The sequence below is a fragment of the Pieris napi genome, chromosome 13 (assembly GCF_905475465.1).
Source record: "Pieris napi chromosome 13, ilPieNapi1.2, whole genome shotgun sequence".
In the NCBI taxonomy this organism is placed as follows: Eukaryota; Metazoa; Arthropoda; class Insecta; order Lepidoptera; family Pieridae; genus Pieris; species Pieris napi.
The window spans coordinates 4465933-4492807 of NC_062246.1; the positions used below are offsets into that span (position 1 = coordinate 4465933).

General features: G+C 32.1%; 5 protein-coding genes and 1 long non-coding RNA gene across 6 annotated transcripts; 1 reads left to right on the top strand and 5 right to left on the bottom strand.

Moving 5' to 3' along the window:
* Positions 1-1066: 1066 nt before the first annotated feature.
* Positions 1067-4296, bottom strand: LOC125055457 (WW domain-containing oxidoreductase-like). The gene is made up of 7 exons (XM_047657922.1): positions 3990-4296; positions 3631-3868; positions 2898-3166; positions 2207-2386; positions 2020-2134; positions 1606-1746; positions 1067-1386 (listed from the first exon to the last, which is right to left on the bottom strand). Exons 1-7 carry the CDS (start codon positions 4154-4156, stop codon positions 1162-1164), a joined length of 1335 nt encoding a protein of 444 aa, XP_047513878.1. The 5' UTR covers positions 4157-4296; the 3' UTR covers positions 1067-1161.
* Positions 4297-4380: 84 nt separating this feature from the next.
* LOC125055627 lies at positions 4381-5222 on the top strand. Its single transcript, XR_007117933.1, has 2 exons — positions 4381-4612; positions 4704-5222. It is a non-coding gene; the product is annotated as an uncharacterized LOC125055627 (long non-coding RNA).
* Positions 5223-8720: 3498 nt separating this feature from the next.
* On the bottom strand, positions 8721-18009 carry LOC125055474 (synaptic vesicle glycoprotein 2C-like). Its single transcript, XM_047657936.1, has 10 exons — positions 17756-18009; positions 15361-15522; positions 14754-14916; positions 14131-14252; positions 13206-13444; positions 12613-12758; positions 11426-11531; positions 10163-10458; positions 9486-9613; positions 8721-9294 (listed from the first exon to the last, which is right to left on the bottom strand). The coding sequence occupies exons 1-10, from the start codon at positions 17841-17843 to the stop codon at positions 9212-9214; spliced, it is 1533 nt and encodes a 510-aa protein (XP_047513892.1). The 5' UTR covers positions 17844-18009; the 3' UTR covers positions 8721-9211.
* Positions 18010-18265: 256 nt separating this feature from the next.
* Positions 18266-19741, bottom strand: LOC125055411. The gene is made up of 2 exons (XM_047657870.1): positions 18595-19741; positions 18266-18519 (listed from the first exon to the last, which is right to left on the bottom strand). Exons 1-2 carry the CDS (start codon positions 19502-19504, stop codon positions 18281-18283), a joined length of 1149 nt encoding a protein of 382 aa, XP_047513826.1. The 5' UTR covers positions 19505-19741; the 3' UTR covers positions 18266-18280.
* On the bottom strand, positions 19635-23709 carry LOC125055561. The gene is made up of 6 exons (XM_047658021.1): positions 23571-23709; positions 21839-22164; positions 21518-21724; positions 20576-21435; positions 19767-20455; positions 19635-19668 (listed from the first exon to the last, which is right to left on the bottom strand). The coding sequence occupies exons 2-6, from the start codon at positions 22158-22160 to the stop codon at positions 19635-19637; spliced, it is 2112 nt and encodes a 703-aa protein (XP_047513977.1). The 5' UTR covers positions 22161-22164; positions 23571-23709.
* LOC125054969 lies at positions 22281-23374 on the bottom strand. Its single transcript, XM_047657103.1, has 2 exons — positions 22928-23374; positions 22281-22861 (listed from the first exon to the last, which is right to left on the bottom strand). The coding sequence occupies exons 1-2, from the start codon at positions 23364-23366 to the stop codon at positions 22299-22301; spliced, it is 1002 nt and encodes a 333-aa protein (XP_047513059.1). The 5' UTR covers positions 23367-23374; the 3' UTR covers positions 22281-22298.
* Positions 23710-26875: the final 3166 nt, after the last annotated feature.

Genomic DNA, 26875 nt, shown 5'->3' on the forward strand with positions numbered 1-26875 from the left:
AAATCGTTGTTAAGTTTGACTTGACTTGTCGAAGGCTTTTGTAAATATCGACGAAAAGCAATAATTTGATCCCCATTTGTGCCATCCGCAAAGCTCTATCTTCCTTGGACATTCATTAGTCGAGGGGGCCTCATGGCATTCGCGCAATTGTGTTCCGTACTTGTAGGTACTCCTGGGTTGGCTCCGGTAATAACGCGCCTTTTCCGGTACCTGTACTCGGTCGGCACTGTCCCGAAAAGCTGGAAGTCCACTTTAATACATCCGATCCCTAAAAAAAAGCGATCGCTCTGATCCAATTTAAAGGAAACCATTATTAACAGCCAGCTCCTGAGGTATCACTTAGTTTTGACACAGTAGGCTGCGCCATAAGGTCATCCATATTTAACCCCACACAGCTCCTGCTCCCTATCGCATAAAGGCCTAAGAATCTGTAAGCTTATACATATTTAAAAATATGTAATAAAAAACCTACCAATGAATTTTCTACATAATAAGGACTTAATAGTTCCTAAAGAAATTGAATACCTATAATATAATTTTCCCTTGATAAATGGATTAATTCCTCGGGTATTTTTACGAGGCATCGTTGGAATTATCTGTTCGCAGAGATTATCAAATAAGGTTCGACTAAGTCGATAATCATGAACAAATATCCCATCGGGAATTTACTTATTTTAAAATACTGTCGGACCTGAAGTCGTTCTTCAAAGAATGAAAACGTAAACAAACTTCAACGTCAAGTGAACTTCGGAATCAGGTAAACGAAAGACAAAATGTCTAATCGCAAACTTCACATTGACCACAGAAAATATTGAAAATATAATATCTTCGGTCAACAGAAGCCTCGTATTTCGATTACCCTGACTACGCTGAGGGACATCACTTTAAATCGAAGATTTGTAAAAGTATAATAAAGCCATTCCAATTTCAAAAACATAAGGACACACTGCTATACATTATGATATTGAACTAAGACCATACCCATTCCTTTATTTAAATTTAATCCGAAGATACCTACTAAATCCTGTGAACACAAAAACAATAGGAAAAATAAAAAATACCCAAAATCGTTAACAGAAATGTAATCTTAGTCATAATAAAATATAAGTTACAGCTTAGTTATCACAAACAATAGAATGAAATATTTTAACTGCAGGTAAATTAAGATTTTGAACAACAATATTTATCTAAATATGGTTGTATATCATCTACACCCATTCGCTGCTGGATCATCTTAAGGGATATCGAAATAACTTCATTTCTTATTTCTTTGTCTCGGGCCAATGTTGACTCTTTACAATAGAAACAATTATTGAAGTACAAGCCTGTTACTCCTTCTAACTCAGCAGCTGTTGCTACGTAGACAGTGGTTGCAGCTGCTTGTTGCTAAAATAAATTAACATCTCATTTATCTGATCTTTAACTTGTGGTAATAAATCATGAAATTTCATTATCTATCTGTTGTTACATAGTATGGTATGTATTTGTACACATTTAGCAAATCCAAGGTCGAAGTGCAGAAAACTAATAAAAACATTTGTTTACACTGCAACAGTGGTTGGTGGTGGAGCCAAAGAAGAAAATAAACCAATATTATAAACTTACCAATGACTTTGTAAATGGACGAACCAAAAAGAATAATAGATCATAGAGCCACCAACTCTTGCTGATGTTTGTCGAGACCATGTTTCCAGGGTGGAGTGAATTTACCAATATACCTTTGTCTTTCCATTCTTCACTTAAAACCTGAAAAGCAAGCCATAATAATATATGAACAATTAAAATATTACATAAAATAATTATTAACAATATTTTAATTTATAAGGAAGGTAATGTTACATATACAATTAAAAGAAATTATAAATAGATAGTATTTATGATTTAAACACATTTGATTGGTTTAAAAAATTTTAAAACAATAATCTAACAAAATTATTAAGTAATTTTCAAAGTTACTATTCAGAGTGAACCTGTAAGTTTATATATTTAAAAGAATATCAAATTTTAGAAATAACCTACTTTAGCTGTAATAACATTATACAATTTAGAATTATTGTATGCTATCATTGCACTGAACCATTCCTTTGGAGAAGACAGATTTTGATTTACAAATACATTCTTTAAACTTGCCATCCTGAAACAAAACATAATTATAGGCAGAAAGTTTGGTAATCAGCTATGAATGATTTTTCATTTAAAAAAATACCTGTGTGATTCAGAAGAGACAAACACAACTCGTGAATTCTTCTTCAATAATGGTTCCAGTAACAGAGCCAAATACATATGGCTCAAATGATTAACTTGTATTGTCTTGTCAATTTTGTCTTCTGTCTCTTCATATGCATGACCAAAAATTCCAGCATTTAATATCAACATGTCCAAGTGGCTGAAAAAATAATAATAAATAAAATCTCTGTTAATACATCATTCAAGAAACTATGGATATTTTAAAACAGTTCTAAACACACCTTCGACTTAGGTGAGTGTATGAATCATATTAATCTTATTGATATTTATTGATTTCTAAGTACAAACAAAAGAAAGGAGAGGATTACAGGAGAAATAGGTGTGGAGCCAGTAGGGCCTCAGCTACCAACTTATACAGATACTGTCCAGACACGGCTGTTTAGGCACCTATTTGCACTAGGCACACGTGGGCCAACCTGCCACCATTGTGCGTTTTCTATAACACGCTCTACACTCTATAGGAGTGCACAGCATAGAAGGTGGAAAGGTCATGCCTCAGGAGGGTATGCATAATGCATTTCCCTATGGCAAAAAAAGACATGTTCCTGGATACAATAATTATAGAAAAGAACCATTCTTCTAATTCATTCAATGAGCGGAAAAAAGTACCTATTTCCATACCTAAGTATATTAAATAAATACTAACTTACTCAGAAAACACCGCCTTTACAGCCAAGGCACATTTCTTTACACTGTTTAAGGACATCAAATCTAAATGAATTGTTTTCAAATTATCCTCTGACACATTTGTTTCCTTTACAATTTGTTCTATTGCTTTCTTTGTTGCTTCCATATTTCTATTAGCAAGTAAGACATTACACCCATGCCTTGCCAGTGACTTGGCAGTTTCATACCCAATACCAGCATTACAGCCTGTTATAAGGGCATACTTTCCAGATAAATCTACTCCATGTAGTATCTGAAAGGATTAATAAAAGGCTTTGTTATAATGATTATTGCATCTTTTCAACTTTTTTAAAAATGAAACTTAATAATGAATTTTGTTAGGTACAGCATTTATTAAATTAAATAGAGATTATTATAAGACTAGCAACAAAAGTTTTCTTTTGCAAAGTGTTAGTTTATATTAAAAGCTTAGTTAGTTTATTAGTCACTGATCTAATAATGTTAATGACAACTAAGCATGTTTGAATACTTGAGACTGACAATTAAAAGCTGCATTAATTCTCATCCTTCAAAAAGTGTAAATTGGTAAGGTCATAATACCCTTTTTCTTACAGACAACTGAAAATACTTATATAAATAAAAATAAATAAATAATTATTTACATCAATGGACTATTTTTATGGTTAAATGAAAGAACCAAATAATTCAAAATTCTATCAAGAATACATATTAATATTCAGTTCTGTACTTACATACCTGATAAGCTGTTGAAGAACTATCAAATCTTTGACGGAAGTCATTAATATGCTTCTTTTCCTCTTGAGCAAAAGCTAATCTTGGATCAACTAAAGTTGTGTTTCCTGTTTCTTTATGTTCATACACAGCTTTACCATCCTCATCTGTCATTTTCGTCCATCCGAAAGGCAAATCTTTAGGTATAACCTTTTTTCTGCCAGTTCGAGGATGAGTCCACTGAATTTTTTTATTGCAAGAACTGAAAATATACATCATATCACTTATAATTCATCCCTGTATATTTAATTAGGCCTGTAATACTAAAACATATTAATAATAGTATAAATTTGGGAAAAAAAATTACTTCATTAAGGACTTACTTAACATAATAAACATTTCCGTCTTCGGTAGATTTTTCTTCCCAACCAGAGGGCAGTTCGTCTTCACTGTCGGAATCTATTACGTGATGCATTAATAATATCTTACAAAAAAAATTAATTGTTTTATAAAATAATCTTATTACTTTATCAATATTTATCACCGACATAGACCAAATTTCACAATACGATTAGGTAGGTACTAGTTAAATTCTGATAACTTCAATACTTCTTAAAACTATTAAAACAGTTTATTCAACCTAAGTCCAAATAACGATTTTAATTATCTTTTTTTTTTTAAGTTTATGGCCTGGTATCTAGACCTTTAGGCCAAGCGATGCTATAAATAATTATAGGTCTACCAGAATCTGATGGCAAAAAATTTTTTTAAAAATTAGCGATTTTCATATGGCAACAAAAAAAAAATTTCAGTTGTCAACTGAAATTTCGAGGAATTGTTTTTGTTTTGGCTTCAAATTTCCTTTAAAAAGTGGTGAAAATGTCGAAGAAACCTCTTCGATCGCAAGCAAGAAGTATTGTTTTCAATGTTTATCAAAGAATACTTGATCAACAAGGTGCAGAACATGCACAATCATCGATATTGAGCTATGTGCAAGTGTTGACTGGTTAGTAGGAATGATACGTCTTGATACTTTGGTTTATTGGATTTTCGTGTGTATTATATTATGTAATTATATAAACTTTGGTTTATTTCAGGGGTTTCTAATACTACCATAAGATGAATTGTTGCCGAGGGCAGATCTAACAGAGGCGTATTTAGTACGCCCGGTAAAAAGAGGAAAGGTGGTTTTGATTTAGAATTGAAAAAAAAACTAAATATCAGATAGATGAGATTTTTAAATCACAAGGCCACGAAGTCTTGAGGCTCCCACCATATCATTGTACGGTAAACCCCATAGAATTAATCTGGGGAATAATGAAACGGGTAAAAACGTTACTATACCTGCAAGTAACATAAAATTTTTAACAGAGAAGAGATTTAAGAAGCTTACTCTCAAGTAGGGATCGATGAATGGCGAAAATCTTGTGAACGTCTAATAAAAATTGAAAATCAGTTCATAGAACAAGAACAGTTAATTGAGATGCAGGAGGATAGGTTTATCTTAAATACTGCGTCTTCCTCTTCATATGAAGACTTTTTTATGGATGTGCAGTATTTGGAACCATTTTCAAGTTCTAATAGCCTATAATTAATTAATAAACTCATGAACAGAATAATTGGAGTTTTCATCTAAATTTCAAACCCCAAATTCGTCACTGTAAAATTTTCAAAAATTATCCTTGATCATTGGATAAATTTGTATATTTGTATGTATCACATACAATCAGCCGCTTTAAGGGAAAAAAAGTATCAAAACGTTTTACTCCAATTTCCCCAGTATTGCTAGCGTCAATTTCTTTTTTCCCTTTTTGCCATCAGATCCTGGTAGACCTATAGTTATGTTACATGGGTGATGGGTTAGCTTTAATATGTATAAATAAAACAATACCAATTATCATGAAGTTAAATATAAACATGATTTAAACAGTTCAAATTAAGCACAAATCTTCCATAGCTGCGTAATTTTCAATAATATATTTGTGCGTTTTCCAATTACAGCACTAGATCGCATTTTGCGGCATAATGCTCAACGTCGAGTGTTCCAACTACAGCAACGCTTCGCACAATTGAGCACTCTCAAAACGAATGCTCTCGCGAGCTTCTCGCAAACAATACCAACACAGTGATAGAAAATTGACCAGTATTTTTCTTTAAGTTGGCATTTATCGAAATTTTCGTTAGTAAATATTATTTATTGTTGAAAAATTTGTAAGGCTTTCGTTTCGTCGTAGATTTTGAAAATAATTAAAGTTATTTCAAACTGCTAAAAAAAAATATTAGTATGGATGATAAATAGTTACTTTTTTTTATATTCCTCATTTAAAATATGAATACAATTTTATTTTAAAATTCGGATCTGTAAACAAATTTATTGTACAGGATTATACTTTAGAAAAAAATGCAATGGTTTTGAAAAAGTATATAATTTTTTTAGAAATCATTAAAAAATATTACTCAAAACGTAAATGATGAATAATGATGATGACGTAATGATGTTTCTTACATGAAACTAAATATTTTACTGTTAATTTAGCTTGTTAAAACCTTATATTCTTTAAAGGTTTTCTATTATTTCAATAAAAAAAATGTTAATGAAATAATTTGATGATTAAAATAAGCGTAAAAAGATTTCAACCAATTATTATTGTTTACCACATTATTTATACATTAATGAGGTTGCTAACTCAATTCATACAAATTCAACATTTTTTTTACAACACTGACTTAGCGCACTCTGCTGATGCATTTGAAAACTAATTCACGTTCCAATTAAGCTTCAGCATTATGCGGCATTGTGCGGCACTGAGTCGCAAAATGCTCTGTAATTGGAAAACGCACTTTATGTGCGTTTTCCAATTACAGCACTAGAGCGCATTATGCGGCATAATGCTCAACGTTGAATGTTCCAAGTTTCCAACTACAGCAACGCTTCGCACAATTGAGCACTCTCAAAACTAATGCTCTCGCGTGCTTCTCGCAATAAATACCAACACAGTGACAGAAAATTGACCAGTGTTTTTCTTTAAGTTGGCATTTATCAAAATTTTCGTTAGTAAATATTATTTATTGTTGAAAAATTTGTAAGGCTTTCGTTTCGTCGTAGATTTTGATAGTAATTAAAGTTAAGAAGGTATTAATAGTTATTTGTTTAATATTCCACATTTAATTCGAATCTGTAAACAAATTTATTTCACAGGATTATACTTTTGTTAACATTGCAATGGTTTTGAAAAAGTATATAAGTAATTTTTTTAGAAATCATTTAAAAAAAATTACTCAAAACGTAAATCTTCTTACATGAAACTAAATATTTTACTGTTAATTTAGCTTGTTAAAACCTTATATTCTTTAAAGATTTTCTCTTATTTCAGTAAAAAAATGTTAATTATTTCATTAAATTATTTGATTATTAAAATAAGCGTAAAAAGTTTTCAATCAATTATTATTGTTAACTACATTATTTATACTCTATTCCGAACATTTTTTTTTTTCAACACTGAGTTAGCGCACTCTGCTGATGCATTTGAAAACTATAGTCCTTTTCATGAAAGAAGTCCCCCAGACGCGGCGCTGCAATCGCATGACGTAATGTTGCCATTTATGAGTAAAAAATTTACCTATTTTATTTACATTTAGCAGATGTAATTTATCCAATAATACTATTTTCTGCATACTTCGATGAAACAATATTTCTGTTATGTAAAAAGTATATTTTTATTTGCTTATTTTAGCGGTGTTCTACCTACTTACAGGGAAAAGATGGGAAAATAGGGTAAAGAAAAACAAAACAATTTTTATTCAGAGTTTTAATGCATAATTGTTGGGTTACAATTTTTTTCGAAATACACGCCGCTGTTATACCTTCGTTTGTAATTCTTGTTACAGTTTTCTCTGACACACCTGCAATAAAATTATGAACATTTAAAAATAATAGTAACTTTAAGTTTATAATGCTTATGTAATATGTAATATAATATGTTTTAATTTCAGTTACCTAGTTTCATCACGTTATGTATTTGTTCAATTTTGTTGCAAAAACGAATTTATATCATAAAAGTCCCATCAATACAGCAAAAAAAAATTAAATGGCAACTCTAAAAAGTACCTGTTATGTCGGCAACTCTCTTCCGAACATTGTTTAGTGGTATTAAAACGACTTGATTATTATGTTCCGCTTCACAGAACTCTTTCACCTTTAATATAATTTCTTGAGCCGAACTTTTTACAACTTTTGGCATTGTAATCAATCTTCAAAATGCACTAATCTAGTTAATAATTCACAAAAATCTATCACAACAAACGAACTTGATAACATCGACTAATGACAACATTGCCGACCTGTCAAATTTAGTTCCAAAAATCACCGCGGGACTTCTTTCATGAAAAGCACTATAATTCACGTTCCAATTAAGCTTCAGCATTATGCGGCATTGTGCGGCACTGAGTCGCATTATGCTCTGTAATTGGAAAACGCACATTCAATGTTTTTTTTTTACAGAAAACATATTCTTACCGACGGTTACAGTCTACATTCTTACAGATAAAAATAAATCCTATATTTATATTTTTTGTATTTCGCAGCAGAGAAGAACGGGCAGATAGAGGGTCAGGGGAATGAGAATGTAAATAGAAAATGACGCGGAGGCAGAAATAGGTTCAATCGCCATGGTCCTCATCACAATTTGAAGCACTTTATTAGAAAAACAAATAAATAAGAAAAATATTATCTGCGATTGCACACGTTTAGGCAAAGCAGGCTAACGATTTTTTTTGAAGTAAGTCAATTTTTATACATAATATTATAATATCTAGTCTGACAAGCGAGTCGTGGCACAAGCCTCTGGCGCCAAATTTAAAAATCTTTCAGCTGTTAACTCTGCATATAGTCTAAAAAAACAATCTTGATACTTCTGCTAAATTTGATTATGTCTTTAATAAGTTGGGAGTCTCCAAATAATTTAGTCTGAAAATAAATAGAAGCAAAACGAAAACATTAACTACACCAAAATAAACACCAACATTTCCACTCCACCGAAAACAGGAAGGGTTGGATTTAGAATAACGTCGCACGAATTTGTTGATGTTCATTGAAGGAATAATGAAATAAAACATTATATTTCACATTTATTTGTACATAATCAACAGTGTTTAACAAAACACGACGTATGGTAGAAACTGAAGACATCTAATACACTAAATCTTCTTTGTACAATGAGGATTGTTTTACCTTATAATTACTTAATTAACATTTGTAGTGGTGCCCACAAAAAGTAAGACGTAGTAGTGAGTATGTAGTAGGTAATCAAAGTATTATTAAAATATAATACAAATATGAGGCATATTGGTTTTATATTGTATATATAATACTTCGACGTACCAATATAATTTAACATTTAATATAAATTTAAACATTGTTTCACTAAATAGGTAAAATAGGGGCATAAAAAATCGACTAACGTCCACAAATCACATTAAAGCTTTATACAACGACCAATCGGCTGTTAAAGGTGCTCGCTTATTACATCCTACTAGATGTTGGAGCGTCTTTTAAAGATGTCAACTGTCAAAGTGCCTGCTAACTTTGCAAGCCTGTTGATTCTCCCTACAACTTTGTTGACATAGTTTTTGTATCTTGCCTCGGCTGCGCTGTTGGTCTTGGGAGTAAAAAGCTCAGCAACCCACATACTGAAAAAAAGAAAGGCTCTTGCAATCTAAATCTTTCAAATATAAGTCAGGGCTTAGTACTTAACATAGGAACATGTCAAGTCAGGTCCAAATAAACAAAACTTGTTTACATCCATTTTTGACAATGAGATTCTTTACTTTATGACCCCAAATCCAGGCTGAAAATTATGTAGTAAAGAAGTATAACTTACAGAACAATAATCCTCCATATCCATAAAACGTGATTTCACAGGCCGTACTGAGCAATGTTCCAGCAATATTCATACCGACGACCGACCCAAAACGGCCAACCATCATAGACAAACTGACGGCCATACCTCTGCAAAATATTTATAATGGATCAGTACTTCTTCTATATATTTAATATGTACGTGTAATATTATAGGATAAAGCAAACAATAAATCATGATTTCGGTTGTATATTTACCAGATAAGTAAAGAAAATATTAACCCATTTCTCAGTAAAAAATCCAACGATTAAGTAGGTATAAGTATAAAGAAAAACTAAGCATTCAAAAGAATTGCACGTTGAACTCCTCCTTTGGGTTTTTGGAGTGGAGTATGTACACGCGTTAGAAGTTATACTTCTTTGTCGTAACAAGATAAAAATCTTTTCAAAAGTTTTATTCTACGTTTGCAGAAAAAACGATATTAACAATAGAAAAAACTAAAATGTTGACAATAGCTAACTTCAAGGTCGGTGTTTTGAGAAGGCGCGCGCGTCGTAAAAAATTCTCTCATCATTTTTCCCTAATGCACCAAAAGAAGTATAACTTAAAAAATTTGCAACCATCTAAAATTATAGATATTATGACATATAAATTGGCCGGATTTTGCGTGTAAGGCACATACGCATTTTTAAACTTACCTCAATTTGGTCGGGAAAATATCCACAGCGAAAGCGTTAACTGGTCCAATACACAGACCCAAGATAGGAAACGAAGACACCAGAATTGCAAACAGAATTTGGTTCGTCGCAAAATTAATGCCTACACACACGCATCCAATGAGTGTGTAACAAGCTATTAAGAGATTTTTCTTCCCAATAACCTTTACTATACTACTGACTCCTATTGCAATAACAGCACACGCAAGACTGGAGAGGGCGTTAATGATGAACGTCATTGAATCAATTGTTTCGATGCATTCCACACCAACGTCTGTCTAAAAGGGAAGATATTTTATCGTTTAACTAGTGGATGCGTTCCGGTCTTTAAAACTAAAATTTACTTAAAATTTAAGGTGAAGGCTTCCCGATTTTCTCACGATAATTTCATTTATAGTACAAGCGAGTGTAAGATTCGCACTTAGGAAGAAAAGTCCATTGATGCACTTGCGGGATTAAATAAACTAAACTAACTACTTTGTGCCTTCATTTAGGTGGTGTTTGTATAGGTATATTATCTAAAGCTGGCGGCTTCAACACATTTACACTTTGTGCTTGTGTAGTGTCTGTGAATAAGCGCGAGACGTGATGTCAAACTGAAATACAATCACAAATACATCACGAAAAGACTGTCCGTCTCTTCCGCGCTCGGTCAAGCTTATGAGTATAAAAGAGACAGTTATTGTTTTTCTTTTGCTACTGTTTATGTTGATCTTTACTGTTTTATATTATTATTATTTTATACATGTTGATCTTTTTTCAAACATTACCAGGGCAATCTCGTGAAATGGTGCACAATGTTTTTAATTATTTTAAGCATCTTAATAAAAACAGTTTAATGAAAAAAAAATTATATTTAATTTGACATCAGATGCGACTGGGGTTTCTAAGAGGAGTATTGAAAGAATAGTTAGTGAAGTAAAAGTGAAGTGTGTTGAGCTAGATGGAGCTTATGTCGAAAAATGAAAAATGATTTACACGAACTACTCTTTCACGTTCTTGGTCTGGCTTAGAACTTTTGGATCCACCCTCGTATGCACCTAATATTTATATGTATTTGACACATTTTTATTTATTTACAACCCACCCAACCTTACTAAAACCAGAGTGGACTAAAATGTATAGCATGGCAAAAAAATCATATTTTGAAACATACTGTATGTGAAATTGCATTAGTGTGAGTACTGTGAACCCGCCAGCTTTCGATAACCGACCTATATATCAGATGATATTTTTTAGAATTACCTGATTTCGTTTTTCAGCAAGTACTTGACAGGCTGTTTGACCGTCTCCTCCGCCAGTCAATACGGTATTCAAAACAGCAGGTAACCATACGTATAAACCATTTAAGCTAAAATATATAACATTTATTTCATATATGTTGTATTATATGTAACCTAGTGTGTATAATAAGAGTGTACTAAAAATTATTAACCGTACCATCGTCTGATGAAAAAATCAAATATTAAACTATATATTATTACTAGCTGCCCCCGCGAAATTCGTTTCTCCTTAATGCCTAGCCTACCTTTTTAGTACATACCAACATGGAACATTTTGCTATGCTACTCCAGAGACTGTTTGGTTTTCCGGAAACAAAACTTTTTAGGTTTTTCTGTGATATTTCTCTATAGTTCAAGTTATAAGTTTACAAGTTATAACTTAACTAACAAATAAAAAATAGGGGTTGATCGTAGAGGGTAGATGAAAATTAAGGGTTGTTTGTATTTTATATACTGTATCATAAAAAAATAAAAACAAAAAATATATAATATCTAAAAAATAAAAAAAATTGTTTGGGTTGGACAACCCTTATCACTTAGGAGTTTGAAAGATAGATAGTAGCCCATTCTCAGACTTACTGAATAGGCATCAAAAATCATAAGAATCGGTCGAGCCATTTCGGAGGAGTGTGGGAACGAACATTATGACACGACAATTTTATATATTAGAAGATTAATTTTTATATAAAAATTAATTGCTGTTCGTTTGTCTCCCTAAAACTCGAGAATGGCTGGACAGAATTGACTAAATATGATCTTGAAATATTTGTGGAAGTTAATAGAAGGCTTAAACGGTGGGCAACAAATAATAATTAAAAGAAAATACTAACAAAAATTGAGTCATATATTTATAGATAGCTTCTAAAATTTGTGTTTAATAGCTGTAGATATCGAGATCCGATCTTCGGCTGTTTTAAAAAAATTGTTTTAAGTTTTGACACAAATATATGTAGGTGATACTAAGTTCACCGGGTCATCTAGTCTACAATAATATTATAATATAGTATATGTATGTATAATGTATATAGTAATGTGTGAGTAATTTAATAGCCGAAACCATACTAAACGTACGTATTTAAGTATCTACGAATATTCAATTCTATTATATAATTTTTATTCTGAGTCACTCATGAGTTATTAGAAACTTACTTTGCGAAAATTCCTAATAGCAGAAATCCTATTAAGGCCATCCATTTTATATATGGTGGCTTTAACAATGGCGCCGATTGTATGGCTAATGATTTGAAGAACGGTGGCTTTTCCTCCTTTACTTCGTTCATCCGTAGATATTTTATCTGTAAATATTTACCTATTAAATATTTACCTATAGTCGGATACCCACAAGTCTAATTTGGATATCCTTTTGTACTAGCATGTCGCTAATTTAAAGCTGGTTTTATTATGGGTTCATCTAATGTAAATTGCATACAACTCTTACAAGTTAATTACTAAGATTAATGAAAATATTGATATAATTTATATACAATAAATACATACAACAATCATTCTACTTAGTTTGTGTTTGGTTTAAGTTTTATTTTGCTGTTTGCTTGTGTTAAATTTTTATCTTCTATAATTATTGTGTAAAATTTGTGATGTCATAGTTTCTAGTATATTTTAAGCATACATGTTGTTTTAGGACTTATAAATAAATTAATAACATTTTATTGCGTATTTAGCAAGAAAATGGAAAATTCATTGATGCACTGTTATTAATTATGATAGGTGATAAGAAATCTTACTGGAAAGTCGTCTGGTGATTTCTTTTTATTCACCGCATACATTGTCCTCAATACTTCTAAAGATTCATCATGCCGGCCTTGGGACATGAGATATTTCGGACTTTCCGGGCCAAAATACATCAAGAAGGCACCCAATAGAAACGGAAGTGCGTAGATAACAGTTAAAAGTCGCCATGGCTTGAACTCGTAGAGGCCAAAATCAACTCTAAACGTGAGAGGTAGGATTGCCCATCCCAATACTGAAAATAAATAGTTAATCTTAAAGATATAATATATAAATATCACGAAAAATTGTTAAACAAACATACTTTGTTCTATATCCTTTACACAAAAGTCGAAAAATTAGGCATAATTAGTATTGAAATTCTTTCTTTCGACGATAAGTCAAGTATTGGTGTCAAGATTCTTGCATGGTGGTGCATTTCTCAAAGTCAAAATCATTTATTCATATAGGTAACACAATGTACACTTATGAACGTCTAAAAAAGAACTATACATTAAATGCTTCTAATTTGACATTAACTGCCAGTTCTCAAGGGCGTAGAACGGAAGAGAAGAACTGGCAATAAACTCTCCGCCACTCTTTAATCGCCAAGTTTTTTGGTTTTACTATTGACAACAAATTACTTCTGCGCACCTAACATCTCTTATCAAATTACTAGCCGGGAACAAAGCAAAGGGGCCAGTAGAGATGTAGCTACAGGGGATGTAACTAGTTGTATAAAGCAAGTGAAAACTTTGCCTCATTATTGGAAAATAGGAAAGCCTTTGCAAATCGTATTGCAAAGACAGTCTCTCTCTTAACAGACTCTTGGTAGAGATCGAAGTATTCTCGTTACGCTCAACAACTCCTTTCATATTAAACGTTTCTCATATCACACATCTTAGATCTCTGTGAATGAAGCTGACAGTATTTGCTACTTACAAGGAACAAAAACTGATCCAAATATCTGCATTGCGTTGGTTACTGATAGAGTAACATCTCTGTACTTGCTGGGCAGGATCTCACCAATAAACGAATAGGGCACTGCGGCGGGACAAGCCAGGCTGAAATTATATACTTTTATATAAAATTAAAAATTTGCATATTATTAAGATTTTTTACTCTACTTGAAAAGTATTGCTTAATACTTTGCCGATTTCACAATTGTAACGTATGCCTTGGAGTAAATTTTTGAAGTTATACTTCTTTAGACGCGTTATGAAAAATTGATGAGAGTGAAATTTTACGATGCGCTCGCACCGTGACACAAAATTAACATGAAGTTGCCCACGGAAGATGCTACGGCATTGGACATAATTTAAAAACAACATTGGAATAATAATAGAATTTATGTTACACTTAATGTAAGAGAATAATAATAAATATTTATTTATTTAATTTTTCAAATGTAAACTGAACTTTATTGACTATACTGACTTCCTTTTCCAGTCTTTGATTATTTAATTGTAATTAATTATTTGCATGCAATCAAAAACTATTTTTAATAATGCCAAAGAACTTCTTACGCGCGTACATAAGTACACGCACCCTTTTTTTTAACTTACCAGAGAGACATGAGGAACTTAATAGCAGTAAATGAGATTAAATCTGGCATAAAAGCCGATAGGATACCCAACAAGCCTGCTACTGCTGAACTAAGCACAACCATTTTTTTCCTGCCCCGCGTGTCTACCGCGTAGCCCCATGGAAACGACGTGAGTGCTATGCCTAAAAAGTTCATGTTTCATTTAATTAAGTCTAAAATTAAGTCTTAATTAAGATGGATAAGTGTTTAACATTAAGCAATACGTTAATTTTTTAATCTATCAGAAATAAAGAGTGAAAATATCTATGGCAAAATATGGTATTAAAAGTGTGCGTATCTTTCTTTATATATATAATTCTTCTGTGAGTGTGTATGTCACTGAACTTCTCTCAAACGACTGGACCGATTTTTATGAAATTTTTTGTGTGTGTTCAAGGGGATCTGGGAATGGTTTAGATTCACAAATCAGCCCGCCAGATGGCGCTGCAGTCGGTACTTTCATACTTTGCTTTACTAATTGCTTGAAATATCATGCAGGACAACGTCTGTCGGGTCCACTAGTGTAGAGATAAAGAATATTTTTTTCTTCGGTCATGTGTTATTTGTGAATGTTATAAAGATCTTACCGATGTACGGTATGGATCCTATGAACCCACGTTGAGTCTCCGTCATCTGTAGATCGCATCTTGCTACCGGGAGAATGTATGCGTAACCTAAAGGCTCTATGATAACGGCGATGAGAAAGAGAGCCAGGCAGAGACTGTAGCGAATGTTATACCACCCGAGACCTACAAATTATTTATTTATTTATAAACACTTCGTTGAATATACATAAATATAGTACAACTGACTTAATTCAATAAAAAGGAGAGCAACTGCAACTTATCGCTTTCGAGCGATCTCTTCCAGGCAACCACATTGAGAAAAAAAAGTATTACCTTACATAAGGTAGGCAAGAAGTGCAAAAATACATGTATTACATATAGTTGTTGAGAAAAAGAAATTAAACACGAACAAAAAAAGCAAACTAATAAAGGACACATGAAAAAAAAAATTAATACCTAATAATAAAAAGTGCACATGAATCATTATGATTTAATTTAAGAATTTAATTTAAGATCAGTCTCATGTCAGTTAGTGGGTATTATTAAAGTTAGGGATACGATGTGGACAGGTAATGTTTCTACAGAAGAAATTTAAAGGAAGATAGAGAAGGAGCTAAGCGAATAGGGACTGGAAGTGAATTATGTTAAAAAAAACCTTAATAAAACACCAATAGCAAACATTACAACCTATACGAGAACAAAACATTCAAGTGAAACCTTCACCCATTTTTTTTATTTATCCTCAAATCTGCATATAGTGTCAACATTCATATAGATGCAATGTGAAGAATTTCATATTTGTAATTGTGTATCTACTAGACGTACGCGGGAACTCTTTTCCCTGCCAAGAAGATTGTTACCAAACTACTTTCCTAATACGACATTTTAGATAATATGTCTTTAGCATCATCATTATCTTAGTAAACCAGAGATTAAAACATGTACTTTATACATATAAGGCAATGGTGTATACATTGTGATTTATTATATTTGACATGATGAGTAATCTAAACATTTGTTAGTTTGATAGCGGTAAGATTTATGCGACAGTTATTATAGAGTTAATACATTTTCCTTTAGAATAAAATTAACATTAAAAGGTGCTACTATGCAATTGTTTTGAGATTTATCATTTTTCCTATAGATTTACGTTAAAATTATTTACATGATTTTTGTTATATTTTCTTTGTGGGATATAACCAGACGAGCCTATGCGACGCCTAAAAAGGATAGTCATTGCAGCCTATGGGCACCCATTTTAGTGGGTTGCGGGCCCTTGAGGGAGGAGCATACTCTTTCTTTAAACAAATGGAGGTCGTATCTCCCAGCGAACCGTGGAAGACTGATCAAGGTGATGCGAATGACATTTTGAATTAATACGACTCGTACAGTGAGGCAGGAGGGATCAACACAAACAACACTCCATAGTACACTTTCTAAAAATTTAATATTCTATAGATAATAGATTGATATTAAAAAGATATTTATATGGAAAGACGGTTAAAAACTGACTTATGCATTCTCATAATATTCCAAAATAGTTTTCCCTTGTTAGTTATATGTATCTACTACCTACCTACAGGTTACATACCACCAGTTATTAAAAGTGACGGGTTTCTTATACAAGGGTTATTAAAACGCAAAACAGGTCATAATCCCTTAGAAATAAAAGAAGAAAGTACCGTTCAGGGTTATGATCATTCTACGTATTCACTATTCAGAGGAGATAAACGTTTATAATGATCAATTATGTAAAACTGTCGTCAAATATCCGTTTGAGTAAATATAGATTACACAGAGGTGTAATCACTGCTTCACAAATATTATAAAACAATGTCCCTTTCTTTAATTAAAGCTTATACGAATCTTTTTTTTCTTCTGTGGCATTGTGATTTGGTTAGTTAATCTATTTTAAATATTTTTATAGATGATAGCACGTGAAGAGCAAAAGTATAGTAGACGTAGTTGTGATTAGTAATGAGTCGTAAGCGATAATAAGATTATGTCCAATCAATATGAAATTGTGTCAGCTAATTTTAAAATGATATTTTTTATATATTTAGGACAATACTACATAAATAAGCTTGCGCCTGTCTTATCAATTAAATAAATTATGATTAGCAACAAAATTATCGAGATGCCAGTGGAGACAATGTTGCTTCCATTTTCATGTGTTGACCCACAATCATAATTGTCATATTTCTGTACAAGTCAAATAAAATAAAGCACAGAAAAACATACATGTTTTTATTTTATTTAAAATATGTCAAAAAACAATTAACAGTTTTTGCATATTTCTCTTAGTTCGTGACTACGAATTACTTTTATGATACTTTTGTCAAAGATAGTAATTTTTTTAATGTATTTATATATATAATTGATTTAAAAAATATTCAAAACAATATTTTCAACTTACCCGCTACATCTAGAGCATAATCAATATCGACTGCAATTTTTTCTTTATTCGCAACATCACCGGAAACTGTTTTTAATTCATTAACCATCTTTAAGTCCAAATGTATTCCACATTCACACTAATTAATACACTTAAAAATAATATTTTCTGCACAAATTATAACTGTACATTTTCAATATTATATCGTATAGTAAAAATATATTAGCAGATGGCGTAAAGCGACCGATCCACTTAAGCACTGTATAATAAATCGCGTTGTTAAACTAATCTGTTAATAATATAATAATTACGTTTTTTCCGCAGTACAGTATACTTATCAGTAATGTTTTTATATTACCGATATCAACATGTTTTAATGAAGATAATAAAAGACTAATAGATATCGTAAGGAAAAGGGAGTATTATGTTTTGTCATTTAATATATTTCCATGCTTGTGATGTATCTATAACAACAAGGAATATTGATCAAATAATTATAAAAAGCTTAAAACATTTTGTGATATATATACAATTAAGATGTCATCTTCACTTGCGATAACATGAACATCTTCTATTGACGTTTATGAGCCTTGTCGGTTTCGATTTATTTCTCAACATTTCTCGGATTACAATCTGGTTACGAGCTAAAATGTCAACTTCTTCTTTCAAAGTTTGTAACATGTTTTGTACGGGAATCAAAGTCTGTTCGTAAACCTTCGACATAGTTTCTTGAAACTCGTTCAAAACGCGCGCATAATGTTTTTCCTTTTTAATGTGAAGTGCCTCTGAAAATTTGTAAAGTTAAAATAAATATATTAGTTAGTTCTTAATTAAGAATGTTGTATATGTATATTGTATACCCCGAGAAAGTATTTTTTTTGCATCCTCTGTGTTTATAAGGTTATTTCTCTTTAATAAAACTACAAAATCCGTGTACGGATCTATTGGTAGTTTCATTTCGTCTTCGTTAACTCGTAATTTTGACTTAAATAATAATATAGGCTCTTGTTTATCGTTGTCACGTGCAGTAGCCGAGTCTATTGTTTTGAAAGCTCTTTCTTTGTCATTGTTAACATAAGATTGCAATGCAAAATCAAGTTGAAATACATCGCTATTGTTAAATTCGTCATTAGGATTGTTATAAAGTAATTTTAAACGATCTTTTGAACTATTGGTATTTGTCGTCGGTTTCAATTCCAAGTGCTTCGATTCATTTTTTATAGAAAAAGACTTGATTTCATCATTTTTAGTGTCTTCATTTGTTTTATTGTTGTTCGCGCTAGGTAACGGTGCATGAATATTTTCATTAGAAATTATATTAAGTTTACTCGTTTTTTGGAAACCGTTTTCCATACTGGCGTAATTTTTAAGTATTAACTGAGGTTTTATGAATGCTTCAGCATTATTTTCTTTCATGTCATTTAGTGTTTCATAATGTTGACTTAATTTTGTTGTAACTACTTCACCCAATTCTGTCTTAAAAGTATTTGGTTTTTCCATAATTTCCTGGGAATTTTTTTCTGATAGTTTATCTTTTTTGGTTCCACCATGATTTAATTTCTCTATAGAATCTGTAATTACAGGAATCGGGAAAATTTCAGTAATTTGAGAATTATTGTGTTGTGTAATATTAGTGTCTCTAAAAGAATCATTAATCATATCAATTTCTTTATTTTTATTTTCTATGTTTGATTCATGTTTGTCATTAATGATTTCACTCAAAGACTTTTCAGAAAATTTAATTAAACTCGATTCACGACTTTTAGACATCGTCTTATTTTTAGGTGTTTTTATGCTAGAATTAGAGAAGTTTGATACTTTTTTTCTCGTTATGTTATCATCTTCCAAATAATTTTTATTTATAATTCCTTGTGTTGAACTTTTTATAGTAAGATTATCATTATCGTATCTCTTCTGCAATTCTTGCGGTGTAGCTTGAGGAGAATCAACTATTATATTTGTTGAAACAGGTAGGGTTTGTGATGTAGTAATTTGGGTTGTAGATTCTACATGGTCTAGAGTTTGATTAAACATTATTTCTGGCACACTATGTCTTGAAGATGTTAACGAAATATTTTGAATTGATTGTTGGTTGGGTTTAAAAGATTTTCCAATATTATTTACACTGGCTACGCTTCCGTGTGCTTCTTCTCTTACTGTACTCCGATTCTCGACATCCTTGTCGGATAATATGTTTTCTTTTAAATTTGACTCCTTGTCGTCCGTTACGCTTATTTTTGGTGACATATTGAGATCGTAAACTTTTTGTGATCCTTCACCATCGTTTTTAATTTTAAAATCTTCCACATTACGAATTCTGTCCTCAAGTATAACAATAGATGAATTATTTACTTGATTAGATCCCAAAGATATATTTGTAATATTACTTTGGCTAGCAAGGTTACTTTTTAAGTTATTAGTATCATCTTCTTTAATTTCTAATTTCTGAAATGAATAAAGGAATATTTGATTGTTTTGTAAAATAGCTTTGTTAATCGGCACATTACTAACATTTACTTGAAGTATTGATGATTTTTGTTGCAAATTAGTTAATAAAAGTTGACTTTCGGATTTGTCAACCATATCATTTTTCTGATTGAAGTATTGTGTATCGCTGTAACTCTCGCTAAATTCAGTAGGTGGGCGATCAGTTCCATTTTCGTCATAAAAATCTGGTAAATATTCAGCATCATCATCATTTGTCAATGTTTCTTCAAGATCCTGAAAGAAATCAAATTAGATTTGTTTACTTTACGTTGTACCATAGTTTCAAATTGTGTAAAATGTTTTGATTGATTCGATTATGAATACATTTCAAAAGGGGAACCATCCTGTACTTACCCTGACTGGAGTAATCACAATTATGCTTTGTTTTTTGTTTGTTTGAGCTTCATTTTGTATATTGTTTTTTTTATTTTGAATACTATCAATTATCTCAGGAGATGTTTTTATGTCTTCATGTATACGTATATTATTTGTTATAGAAGATTTTTCAAGTGAATTTTTTAACAATGAAAATGTATCTGGTGTTTGTAAAAGATTTTCCTCTTGATTTTGTCCAGCCCCAGTCTCAAACTTAGAAATGTTCTGATCTCCCAAACATTCCTTGATGTGTTCTACATTTTCTTGTATGTCAGATTGTAGATTATTTTCAAAAGATGTTAAACCACTTTCGATTGGAGACAAATTTACCATTTTGGGTAGAACAGGTTCTGCTGGACAGCCTGTTTGTATATAAATACTGTCCCTAGAAGGCGATTTGAAATTTGTGGCAATAATATTGGTTGGTTCTATTTTCATTTCATTATCTATAATTTTTTGTATCTCTTGTCCTTCCATGTTACTTGATATACTAGTTTCTTTACTTCTAGGTGGTTTATAGTAAGATTGTATACATGTATCAGCACTTATTATTGACCTATTTTCTATAGTATTATTAGTCCTTAAAATGTTTTGATTGTCATTGTTGCAATTTTGGATTGATGGGTATGTTATAAGAAGCTCATCAAATAATTTACTTTCTACATCTTTATCTTTTTCTATTAACGGACTTCTTGAACGTAGTTGCGCATTGTAAGACCGACTTGATACTTGATAATTTTCTACATCATCTAGGGATTGGTACTTTACAATGTCATCATTATCTAAGATTGGTTCATAAGCATATCTCTCTTCACCGAAAGGGGGATCAAGACATCCTCCTACAATAAAAATTTGATATGTTAGTAGCGATAGTATGTGTTGTATTTAAAAAAATTAACACTATTTCCTATTTATACTAACCTGGCTTACATTTTCCTAGAAACATTGTTTGAGCTCGATTAGTATCAAGCGGCTGGCGTACAGTATCTTTCTTTAACCCATAGCATCTTCCATTATTCGTGAGATTCACTTTTGTTGCGCTAAATGTCGTATTTTCATTTTCTACAATAGGAGGTACGTATGGATATCCATCATCATCATTGTTATTTTTGGATCCTAAACAGATGCCTGAAACCATCACAACATGTAAACAAACCAAAAAACTCTATGACAAAACAATATTTATGCTTTATAGTAGCTCAAGTTTACTTTCAAAATCTATTTTGAGAACTATACGAATACCTGGTCTAAAAATTTGGAAAACCTTCTTTTGCGACTTTTTAGCTGGCCTTTCGGATGATTTCATATCCATAAGAAAATCAAACGACAATATAGTTTGATCACTATTAATTAACCGTAAGTTTTTAGACATTTTAATGTTCTCAAATTTAGGAACGGATATAACTCCTCTATGGACATCATCCTTATGGCGAAATTTTACTTTCACATTAACCGGCGTACCTACTGATTTTGGAGTTATATCGTCAAATATATTTTGATTGCAAGGTCCAGCCACCACTTGGAATGATAAATTCTCAACTAATTTGTTGAATGTAGAATCCATTTCCCTGAAAGAATCAAAGGTAACTGACTACTAAAACTAAATAAAATGTAAGTAATTGTGTTTATAAAATACCCGTAATGAAAAATTACCCGTTCCTGATAAGGAATAGAAATGAAAAAATATGGCATATATTTAATTTTATTCATCAAACACGATAGAATACACTACACGATTACAATGATTCTTATTTTCAAGTGCAATTTTATCATTTATACATTTATTTTTAGAGTAATTAGAATTGTGAAGTAACCCAAATGTACTGCATTTTGTAATAATATCTTGTAAAATTATTTTAAGAGGTAATATTTCTTTCTCCATAACACTTTTGAAATAAGATACACGTGCGTTTAAGTTAACAATGCTATTTGGATTACAATCGAACGAAATATTACACAGCGGAGGTTGACATACAAATTTTCTTTCTGCTTTTGGATTACTTTTTGCTAAGGGGTTATAACGAACGATGGATTTAGGTAATTCTAACGCTTGTGGGGGATATTTATTAACTATATCTTCAAATGTGTCAATTTTGCAAACGGGAACTATTGTTAAGGTTTTTCTTTCATTGGAAGACAGTTGCGGTATGGCATCCGTCAATGTACCAATGGTGGTTTTATTATTCAACTCAAGAGTGGAGTTTCTCTCTTTTTTAGAGTTTTCAAATTGACTTTCACTTATACATGTACCAAAATCTCTTTTAACTGTAAAAACAAAAATAAATAAGTAAAAACAAAATTACATAAAAATAAAACTCATCAGTACTTTACCGTGTATATTATGTAATATGTTATCAAGTTTTGTTTCTAAATCTCCTAGATCATTAGGTTTTTCATTTAACATATTTAAAGCGTTTGGCCTAGATAGAGATACACATGCATTTATTTTATTATAGCTTCTATGGATTAAATGGTCACTTATGTTCCTTGAAATATCGCCATAAGCTAAATCTTCATGAGACCATGATGGTACTAAATCGACGCAAGAGTGATAAAATCTCACTGCGTCATTGTCTTTTAGAGTATTGTGTTTTTTTAGTATAATTTTATATGTAATGGGGACCAAATACTCGATTGAGTCAGTGCTCTCTTTCCATTTTATTTGGTCGATATTTTGTAAATTAGTAACTTCTGGTACTATCTCAAGACAACATTTTGATCTATTTTTAGCGAGAGATGTAAACTTTAGACAAATAGCGGCGGTCGCCATTAATAATGATAACTGAAAAAAAAACAATAAAAACTGTTGTTACTTGAACTACCAATTCTTAAAAGGCCGGTAACGCAATTGCGAGCCTTCTGGCAGAGTTTCCGTGATTTTTACGAGTACTTAACATCGGGTGAGACTCCTGCCCGTTTGCTGCTTGTAAGAACAGGTTCTATAAAAAAAAGTATTTGTAGGGGATTTATTTACCTTAATATAACCTTGATCAAAAAATAAATTTTGTAATCCAAATCTTTTCACTAAAATTTAGTTATGCCCATATCACTATTATTTTTTAGTAAATTTCTTCATTATCCAACACTAAAATTTTGACACTAAATACTGTCAGCCTTGGGACATTTAGCATTACTTTTTTGTTCTATAGACTTTAGAGTTGACATATCTGTTATACACTCGGCGTCAAAAAAATCGCACCTTTCTTAAAATTCGTGTCAAGCGATTATAACTTCTAAGATCCTTCCTGTACCCTATCATTATTAATATCATTTAAAAGCTCAATTAATAAGCTTTCAAAAAAATAATCATTTGTTTACGTAAAATCAAAAACCACAAATCGCCAGCACTTTGATTAAAAAGTGGCGATGTACGCATTTGGAGGCTCACTAATTGTACCACCCTGGACGCGTATAAAACGAGGGAGTAAAAGTCAATTATGGGTTATTCGCTATCCAGACGTCACAGAGGTCACACCTGAAGAACTTCGACTATAAAAAACCCAGTGAAAATGGATACCATGGCAGAAGAAGCAGCTCAAGTGGAGGCCCTACCTCAAACCGGACTACGGCAGGTTGAAGTTGCTCGGCAACTGAAAATTAGCTGATTTCGAGTGCAACGGGTATACCAACGGTTCCAAGAGACTGGAGGTTACATCTGGAGGACTGGAGGAGACATGGATCCGGTAGACGTCGCTGCACTACCGTCAGAGATGTTCGCTACTTTTTTCGACGTCTTTGCGGAACCGCTTCTCCGACGCTGTGGAGCTGCAGCAGTGGCTTCGAGCTACTCGAAGGACAGCAGACAGCGTCTCCACTATCAGAAGAAGGCTGTGAGTGAAGAATTTGCTGCCCCGGAGAGCTGCTACAGGCCCCCAACTGACTGCCATCCACCGGACGAACAGGAAGCGATTTTACGAAACGCACGTGCCGTGGACATTCGACCAGTGGAGGAATGTCCTGTTCTCCGACGAAACCCGAGTGTGCCTGTACAGCTTAGACATGGGTGAGAGAGTCTACAGGCGACCAGGGGAGCGTTTCACACCAGCCTGCACCGTGGAAACCGTCGGGTATGGAGGAGGATCCTGCATGTTCTAGGGCAGCATTTCTATCGACGGCAAAACAGACCTCGTGTGCGTCTCCAGAGCTGGAGATGGTCGCGGCCAGGGGTCTCTGACTGCCCACCGGTATATCACCGAGATTTTGGAAGAGCTTGTGGTCCCATGTGCAGGTTTTGTCGGCGCCAACTTCGAGTTCATGCACGACTACGCCCGGTGCCACACAGCCTTGATTGTGAAGGACTACCTACGTCGAGTTGGCATCAAGGTTATGGACTGGCCAGCAAGAAGCCCAGACCTCAATCCTATCGAGCACCTCTGGGACGAGCTGAAACGGCGAGTTTGGGCCCGTAATCCAGCTTCTGCCACTCTCGATGAGTTTCGAGATGCCGTCATCGAGGAGTGGGACAATATTCCCCAGGAACACGTCGTGACGCTCATCAGGTCCATGACTGGCCGCTTGGAAGCTGGCCGGAGGGCTAGAGGAGGAAACACTAGGTTTTAAGACTAATTTTTAATTATTGTTATTGTTTATTTTGAATTTTTGTATTGTTCATTTTCTTTGTAATTTTGATCAGAATACACATTGTTTCACATTTTCCCAGAATTTTCTTTTTTTATGGGGGTGGTTACCAATTTCCTTCCGTTTTCAAATAAGGGATTTCATTAGCTTTCAAATGATACTAATAATGATAGGGTACAGGAAGGATCTTCGGAGTTATAATCGCTTGACACGAATTTTAGAAAAGGTGCGATTTTTTTGACGCCGAGTGTATATACCTACGCAATAAAAAATATATAAATATCTTATAATAACATCTATTAACGTACGTACACTATATTTCTGAAATAGATTTTTCAAGGTATATCTTGCTCTACGATTTTGATATTAATCTCGATAAAAAATAGAAGAAATTATACAAAAAAATAAAACTCAACTTGCGTACATTACTCTTTAATTTCTTAACTCTCACTACTTTACAATAAAATTGCGGACTTTACTGATTTACCAAGTACATCGTTTATTTACAGACTATAGTTGTATACCACATGTTTTATTTTAATATTTTTATAAATGTATAAATTAAGTTTACGAGTTGTATTCTGATTTCTGTTGATATAATGATCCTTATAATTAACACATTTATTGATTTAGGTTATAAACGGAATGAATAAAAATAGGTTTAAAACCGATATTAAATTAATTGTTATGTAATACCAAATATTATTCATACGTCATACATACAGTAATCAACATGTGACGATTCACAATTTAATATTGATAATAATACTTTTCATTTACCATTATCGAGGGATCAATACAAGTGGTTAATACCAGAGTTCTTATAGATTGTATAATGTGACTAGTAAACGACATGCTTGATATACGGATTACGGATATACAGATACCTTTAATACTTATAAAACAATTTATTCGTGTTGCTTATCTATAGCGATTGAAGATTGTATATACAGGTATTATGTACAAAAAACTTTTACAAATATTTTACAACTATTTTATCTTTGGTATGAAGCTGTAGAACTCACATGCTATGAGTAATAAACTTTATATAAACATTCTTACAGTAATCATTTTATTTTCATTTAAATTGACTAAATGTATAAACAAAACACAAATAAAATCTGATACAAACTGTGCTTTAACTAAAATGCTACGCTCTACGTGTCCTAAAGGCTATAAACGTATAATTAAGGTTTATTTTGAACTTAATTTTATATAAAAATGTTTTTGACAATTGTTACAATTTATGAAACGTAATTAAATTTTTTTTATCTTTGCACCTATTATACACGAGGTATAATATTTTTCGTATACAGATATGATATCTGCTTTTTACTGTATTGTATTCCAAGGTAAAATGAATGATAAGTAGGTGCATATTATTTTATTTTAACATACTTTCATGTTAGAGATAATATTACAAACTACTAGACATTTGAGATCATTGTGAAAGCCAATTATTTCTTATATTAATTTTGTAGTATACATATTTAAAATAAAAAAACAAAGTATAAAGTGACCAAGAAAACATTTGTTATAAATATTATTACTAACTATTTCTTTTTTAAAAAGTAAAGTAGACATCCATATTCAAATTTCAAAAATGTATAAGAGCGCTTATCGCCATTCAGAAATAAGAATTGATGTTTACGCTGTGATGAACAAAGATATTTAAGCCAATAAAATCCTGAAACAATTCAG

Excerpts from the sequence above, each read along its gene's own strand:
- LOC125055457 (XM_047657922.1), bottom strand. The coding sequence starts at position 4,156 with ATGTCGGTGATAAATATTGATAAAGTAATAAGATTATTTTATAAAACA. Across the intron at positions 3,167-3,630 it reads GTTCTTCAACAGCTTATCAG|ATACTACATGGAGTAGATTT; the intron begins GTATGTAAGTAC and ends TAATCCTTTCAG. Across the intron at positions 1,387-1,605 it reads GTCCATTTACAAAGTCATTG|CAACAAGCAGCTGCAACCAC; the intron begins GTAAGTTTATAA and ends AATTTATTTTAG.
- LOC125055561 (XM_047658021.1), bottom strand. The coding sequence starts at position 22,160 with ATGGATTCTACATTCAACAAATTAGTTGAGAATTTATCATTCCAAGTG. Across the intron at positions 21,725-21,838 it reads TTTCCAAATTTTTAGACCAG|GCATCTGTTTAGGATCCAAA; the intron begins GTATTCGTATAG and ends TGATGGTTTCAG. Across the intron at positions 21,436-21,517 it reads TCTAGGAAAATGTAAGCCAG|GAGGATGTCTTGATCCCCCT; the intron begins GTTAGTATAAAT and ends TTTTTATTGTAG.
- LOC125054969 (XM_047657103.1), bottom strand. The coding sequence starts at position 23,366 with ATGGCGACCGCCGCTATTTGTCTAAAGTTTACATCTCTCGCTAAAAAT. Across the intron at positions 22,862-22,927 it reads CATATTACATAATATACACG|TTAAAAGAGATTTTGGTACA; the intron begins GTAAAGTACTGA and ends TTGTTTTTACAG.
- LOC125055474 (XM_047657936.1), bottom strand. The coding sequence starts at position 17,843 with ATGGTTAATGAATTAAAAACAGTTTCCGGTGATGTTGCGAATAAAGAA. Across the intron at positions 14,253-14,753 it reads AAGTTCCTCATGTCTCTCTG|CCTGGCTTGTCCCGCCGCAG; the intron begins GTAAGTTAAAAA and ends ATATAATTTCAG. Across the intron at positions 12,759-13,205 it reads AATCACCAGACGACTTTCCA|ATAAAATATCTACGGATGAA; the intron begins GTAAGATTTCTT and ends AAATATTTACAG.
- LOC125055411 (XM_047657870.1), bottom strand. The coding sequence starts at position 19,504 with ATGTCTAAAAGTCGTGAATCGAGTTTAATTAAATTTTCTGAAAAGTCT. Across the intron at positions 18,520-18,594 it reads AAAAAAAATACTTTCTCGGG|AGGCACTTCACATTAAAAAG; the intron begins GTATACAATATA and ends ACAAATTTTCAG.